Genomic DNA, 7,142 nt, shown 5'->3' on the forward strand with positions numbered 1-7,142 from the left:
TGAATGTAAAGACAGTTTTCCACATTCAGACATGCAGTTGGAGCAAGTAGATATAAAGACAGTTTTCTTTCATGGTGACTGTTGGAAGATGGGCTCCAGCCCACATGAACAAGGAAGGCCCACATATCTAAGAGTATTGTAAGATGGGTCACACGATCAAGGAAGGCCCACAATATGGGCCTAAACCCAAAAGAAATAGGACCCACCATGATTACCACGAGCTAGCATCCTTATCAATTAATTTGGAAGATCAAGAATGGCTCACAAATGCATCTTTATCTTATGGTCGCGTCCTATAAGAGTTCTAGTTTGAGTTATGTTTGTCTTTTATCTATATTGAGTTATTTAATTATGCTATGACATATTTAAGTGTTAGAGTTTGGGTGTAAATGGGACAAATGTAGTTTTAATGTGATTGGACTCTACTACCTTCCTCTATTATAAATAGAGGTTCATGTACTCTGATTATGATAAGTTAATAAAGTCAATGAAGTATTTCTCTTTTCCATAAATTCAACATGGTATCAGAACAAGGTTCTCATATGTGGGCATCCACCCAAATTATCCACGTGCCACTACGTGAAGGCTTCTACCCAAATTATCCACGTGTCTACACGTGAGGGGGAGTGTTAAGGATAGTCCCACGTACATTAGTGAGTAAAAAGATCTTGCATTTATTAGTTTACAGAAGAGGTTTCCTAAGTGGCTAGTCATTTTGGGATAGGGTTTTCGACCCAATTTAACATGGTATCAGAGCAGGTTATGTGAGTTGACTTGGTCAACCACAGAGATAATGAAATCCTTTTCTCCAAACCCTGAACCGTAAGTATAGGTTCGTAGTTTTTTTTTTCAGTCCCTACACTTGTAGTTTTCTTTTCGTTTTTCACCTCTATACTGAGATTTTCATATTTCAAATTATATATTTATGGAAAGCTATTTGAGTATACTTTCCAAAAAAATAAAAAATATTTTTTCAAATCAGAGTTATCTACAGAGAGATATCAATATTTTAATGGGTGAAGGTCAAATTGCAAAAAGGTTCGAGCAACAACAGAAAGCTTCAGATTCCGAGGTATTTTATACTATCAAGCACTAGACTTTATATGGAGAAATATATATCAAAATAAATATCTGTAAGCATATTATTTTACCTATTCAACCAATTTTTAATGTGAGTTATCTACAAAGACAAATCGATATTGGATGCAGCAAAGGTCAGATTGAAAAAGAGGTTCAAGCAACAGCAAAAAGCTTCAACTTTCGAGGTATTTTTTGCCATCAAGAAAGAGACTTTATATGGAGAATTATATATCAAAAGAAATATATGTAAGTCTATTTTATTACCTATTAAACCAATTATCGGTATAAATTTTTTATAAGGAGATATTGATCTTGGAATAGTTAATGGTCATTCTGAAAAAAAAAAGGAGAAACAATACTTAGTTCGTCAAGATGATAGAGGCCGAAATCTATTAGATCATTTATCTTTTGATAATTATATTTTATAAAAAGAAGTTACACTTGGATGAAATTTATTTAAGTCTAGTTTCATAAGGAAAAAATTTCATGTCAATTTGATCTATATTTAAAGATATGTTCACATTGGAAGAATTAAAGGTCATGCTGGTATTCTGTTGTATTGAAAAATCCAAATTTAAGCCAATTGTTTTGCGTCACTGTTTGAGTTGCTATATCAGGTAAATATCTCACTTCTCCCTAGTTTAAGGTCTTATTACTACATCTCTATTATTTGGGCTTATTACTACATCTATGATATTTGGTTCAACCTGGGATCACTGCCTTTACATCCCAGCTTGAGGGGGAAAAGTAGAAGAAGTACAAGAAAGAGGTATTTTATTCCATATGTTGTGGATAAGTTTAAGTGACTAAAATATTCAAGAAAGAGGGAGCACAAAATATGAAGCTTCTGCATCTAAGAAGAAATATTTATATCGGATTATGATTATTTCATGGGTCCTTCTACAAGTTTAATTATTTTGGTTTGTGTTATATGTGTTGGAAGATGGTCGTGTTACATTACAGTTGTTGTTATTATGTCTCTTTGCATAAGACATTATTATTGATGAAGAGGTAGCCTCAGTACTTTTTCTCATACCATAATTTATGTTACTCTAAAAAATATCACGGTTGGGAGACCATGAGAGTCAGTGCCCGAATTGGAATACCCTGAAAATTTTAACTCTAAAAAATATCATGGTTGGGATACCATGAGAGTCGGTGTCCGGATTAGGAACCATTATAAATAAACCCACTACCCTCCCTGTAATGGCTTTTATTACCTCTACCACTTGAGAGTTGTTGTCTTGTCGAGGGACATGGTGGTGGACATTTCAGAGCAATATCGATAGACACACTACCTATAGAAGACGGAGTGTGCCCTACATCCAGCATTAGGACTGGAGTATGGAGCAATGTCTTACCGACTAGGAGTGATTTTTACTCTCACTTATATTATACCAACAGAGCCTCATGGAAGGGCACAATAGCATGAAGGGGAGTGTTGGAAGATGAAGACATATTGGAATATGTGTCATATTATACAAAAAAAAATTAATACGTCATTTGCAGCAAGTTGGGAATTCAGGATGTTCTCTCACCCACAGCTTGAGGGGGAGTGTTGGAAGATGGGCTCCAGCTCACATGACCAAGGAAGACCCACATATCTAAGAGTATTATAAGATGAACCACATGACCAAGGAAGACCCACAAGACGGGTCCAAGCCCAAAAGTAAGACCCACCATGATTACCACGAGCTGGCATCCTTATCAATTAAGTTGGGAGATCATGAAATGACTCACAAAGGTCACGTCCTAGAAGAGTTCTAGTTTGATTTATGTTTATCTTTTATCTATATTGAGTTATTTAATTATGCTAGGACTTATCTTTAAGTGTTAGAGATTGGGTGTAATTGGGACAAAGGTAGTTTTAATGTAATTGGACTCTACTACCTTCCTCTATTATAAATAGAGGTTCATGTACTCTGATTATGATAAGTTAATGAAGTCAATGAAGCATTTTCATTTTCCATAAATTCAACAATGACTTGGAAGAACAAATTTACATGGTGTAGCCAGAAGGGTTTAATCATCCTGGACAGGAACATTTGGTCTGTAATATGAAAAAAAATGACTTTATAGGCTGAAGCAGTCTCCGAGGCAGTGGTACAAGCAATTTGACTCTTGCACGATCCGGATTGGCTACAAAAGGTGTGAGTATGATTGTTGTGTTTATGTGAAAAACCTTGATGATGATTCTTTTATTTTTCTACTACTTTATGTGAATGATATGTTGATTGCTGCAAAGAGTATGAGTGAGGTCAACAAGTTAAAGACTTTGTTGAACAGAGAATTTGACATTAAGGATTTGATTGCGGCCAAAAAAATTCTTGGGATGGAGATTCGCAGGGACAAAACTTCCAGGAGATTATGACTATCTCAGCATAGCTATGTTGAGAAAGTGTTGGACAGGTTCAACATGGGTAATGCAAAACCAGTTAGTACACCTTTGGCGAATCATTTCTTATTGTCTACCGCTCAATGCCCGAAGACAGATGATAAAATTCATGACATATCAAAAGTCCCATATACTATTGCAGTGGGGAGTTTAATGTATACTATGATTTGTTCAAGACCAAATTTGGCACAAGCTATCAATGTGGTTAGCAAATTTCTTTCAAATTCGGGTCGACAACATTGGGATGCAGTCAAATGGATTTTCAGATATAAGGGGTACTACAGAATATGGCATCATATTTAGCAGACAACAGAGTGTTCCTTTAATTGGGAAATATGTGGATGCATATTATACAGGGAACTTAGATGACAGAAGGTCTACCACAGGTTATGTATTTACTCTTGTAGGAGGACCTATTTGTTGAAAGTCCATGGTACAGTCTATAATTGCACGAAGTCAAAGTATATTCCTTTAGTTGGGGAATATGTGGATGCAGACTATACAGGGAACTTAGAATGTAGAAAGTCTACACAGGTTATGTATTTACTCTTATATGAGGACCTATTTGTTGGATATCCATGGTACAGTCTATAATTGCACTATCTACTATTGAGTCAAAGTATATGGCAGTAACTAAAACTACCAAGAAAGCTTTGTGGCTTACAAGGTTGGTCAAAAAACTGGGTGTCCAACAAAATGGAGTTCAATTACATTGTGACAGTCAGAGTATAGAGTACCGTTTATTTGGCAAAACACCAGGTGTATCATACAAGAGTCAAACACGTAGATGTAAAGTTTCACAAGATCAGGAAATTGATTTCATTAGGTAAACTACTGCTTAAAAAATTTACACTTCTGAGAATAAGGACCAATGTGAAGTGAAGTTCCACAGGATGAGGAAATTGGTTTCATCAGATAAAAACTTCTTCACACTTCTGAGATAAACTACTGCTTAATGTGGTTAGCAAATTTCTTTCAAATTCGGGTTGACAACATTGGGATGCAGTCAAATGGATTTTCAGATATAAGGGGTACTACAGACTATGGCATCATATTTAGCAGACAACAGAGTGTTCCTTTAATTGGGAAATATGTGGATGCATATTATACAGGGAACTTAGATGACAGAAGGTCTACCACAGGTTTATGTATCATCATATTTAGCAGACAACAGAGTGTTCCTTTAATTGGGAAATATGTGGATGCATATTATACAGCAACAGAGTGTTCCTTTTTACTTGGGAAATATGTGGATGCATATTATACAGGGAACTTAGATGACGGAAGGTCTACCACAGGTTTATGTATTTACTCTTGTAGGAGGACCTATTTGTTGAAAGTCCATGGTACAGTCTGTTTATGTATTTACTCTTGTAGGAGGACCTATTTGTTGATATTTGTTGAAAGTCCATGGTACAGTCTATAATTGCACTGAGTCAAAGTATATTCCTTTAATTGGGGAATATGTGGATGCAGACTATACAGGGAACTTAGAATGTAGAAAATCTACACAGGTTATGTATTTACTCTTATATGAAGACCTATTTGTTGGATATCCATGGTACAGTCTATAATTGCACTATCTACTATTGAGTCAAAGTATATGGCAGTAACTAAAACTACCAAAGAAGCTTTGTGGCTTACAAGGTTGGTCAAAAAAAATTGGGTGTCCAACAAAATGGAGTTCAATTACATTGTGACAGTCAGAGTATAGAGTACCGTTTATTTGGCAAAACAACAGGTGTATCATACAAGAGTCAAACACGTAGATGTAAAGTTTCACAAGATCAGGAAATTGGTTTCATTAGGTAAACTACTGCTTAAAAAATTTACACTTCTGAGAATAAGGACCAATGTGAAGTTCCACAGGATGAGGAAATTGGTTTCATCAGATAAAAACTTCTTCACACTTCTGAGATAAACTACTGCTTAAAGAACTTCACACTTCCACACTTCTGAGAATACAGAAGACATGTTAACAAAACCTAAGGTGGAGTCCTAGGTTATACTTTCCTATGACTCAATACATCATGAGGGGGTATTTTTGTACATGAATATTTATATATTTTATAAACAAATACATTTAGTTTAATATATAACCCTAATTAAAATTAGTAACCGTAAAATCTCTTTGTTCTTCGTTACAGATTGAAAATAACCGTTCGTTTTCTTCAAAGAGCTACTAGTTTTTTAAGTCGACAGACACCAGAGATTATACAAAAGAAGAAAACACAAAATAAGACGAAGCACTGGAGACATTTGGAATGCAGCAAATATAGATCCTCCTCTTCAGCCATTTACAATCGTCCCTCCTGCAAATAAACACGAAAACTCCTGATGAATCTCATTCTGATTCCTGCAACGGAAAAAACACAGGTAAGAAAGGGATTAGTGCACCAACCATTTGGGTGGAGAACCTGCCCAGTGAAGTAGGACGAGTCGCCGGAAGCTAAGAAGACGTAGGAAGGAGCAATCTCGTGCGGCTGGCCCGCCCTTTTCATTGGCACCTCGCTCCCAAAACTAGCAGTCTTCTCCGGGCTGAAGGAGGCTGGTATCAGAGGAGTCCACACCGGTCCGGGAGCCACTCCGTTGACGCGGATCCCCCTTGCCACATGCTGCATAGCCAAGCTCCTGGTGAATGTCACAATCGCTCCTTTAGTTGAACTGTAGTCGAGTAAAGAAGGGCTCCCCCTGTATGCAGTCACCGACGTGGTATTAATGATAGCTCCCCCTGGCTGCATGTGCTTCAGAGAATGCCTAATTTCGGACAAATATATCGGTTAATTAGTTACAGCAACAATATTGTAAAGGAACTAATCTAATTCAAGACTGATTAGAAACGAAAATTGACTTGGCCATGAAAAAGTATGCAAAGATGTTCGTCCTAAAAACCCTGTCCAACTGCTCCTCGGTGATGTGCTCGAGGGTATGCCTCTCGTGCTGCTCCGCGGCGTTGTTGACCAGGATATCGATCCGCCCATACGCATTCACAACCTCAGCCACCACCACCTTGCAATTTTCCTCGTAGCCAAGGTCGGCGGGGACGGAGATGGGTTCCCTCGCATTACCCGATTTCGCTTTCTTGAGCATGTTCAGGGTATCGGACGCGTCCTTGTCTTCTTGAGATTTGACGTAGGTGAAAGCCACTGTCGCACCTTCCAGCGCGAAGCAATGGCACACGGCTCTTCCGATCCCCGAATCTCCGCCTGTCACCAGTGCCACCTTCCCCTGTTCGAACCCGTTTCCAACTAATTAGATTCCCATGATTTAAAACTTTTGTCGATATTCAAGATGCATATGCGTGCATGCCATCTCTGGAGGGAAAGAGATTACTACCTGAAGCCTGCCGGAGGGCTTGTAATCGGAGCTAGTGGACTGCGGGATCGGGTCCATGGCATGCTCTTTTCCCGGTTGAGTGTCTTGCTTTTGTCGCGGAAACTTCTGATCAGGTGTTGCCATTGCCTTCCAACTATGCAGAGGTCTCAAATGAAAAGAAGAGGATGGGGACGATATAAGAAATGGGTTGGGCCTTGCCCTATGAAAGAAGACAAGATAACGAAAAGGGGAAGAAGAACTCGAGAATTTGGCCGTGTGAGGGGAAGGAATTAAGCCTAAGCGAGAGAGCATAGAAGAAGAAGAAGAAGGATAGGCAGGTGATGGAAGACAT

General features: G+C 38.1%; 1 protein-coding gene across 1 annotated transcript; it reads right to left on the reverse strand.

The window, feature by feature from the left end:
* Positions 1 to 5,764: 5,764 nt before the first annotated feature.
* Positions 5,765 to 6,934, reverse strand: LOC137957326 (glucose and ribitol dehydrogenase-like). Its single transcript, XM_068805080.1, has 4 exons — positions 6,812 to 6,934; positions 6,327 to 6,703; positions 5,877 to 6,232; positions 5,765 to 5,787 (listed from the first exon to the last, which is right to left on the reverse strand). Exons 1-4 carry the CDS (start codon positions 6,932 to 6,934, stop codon positions 5,765 to 5,767), a joined length of 879 nt encoding a protein of 292 aa, XP_068661181.1.
* Positions 6,935 to 7,142: the final 208 nt, after the last annotated feature.

The sequence above is a fragment of the Aristolochia californica genome, unplaced genomic scaffold, assembly GCF_029961685.1.
Source record: "Aristolochia californica isolate CCGP_79_NKW_82.1479 unplaced genomic scaffold, dmAriCali1.0.hap1 SCAF_2, whole genome shotgun sequence".
In the NCBI taxonomy this organism is placed as follows: Eukaryota; Viridiplantae; Streptophyta; class Magnoliopsida; order Piperales; family Aristolochiaceae; genus Aristolochia; species Aristolochia californica.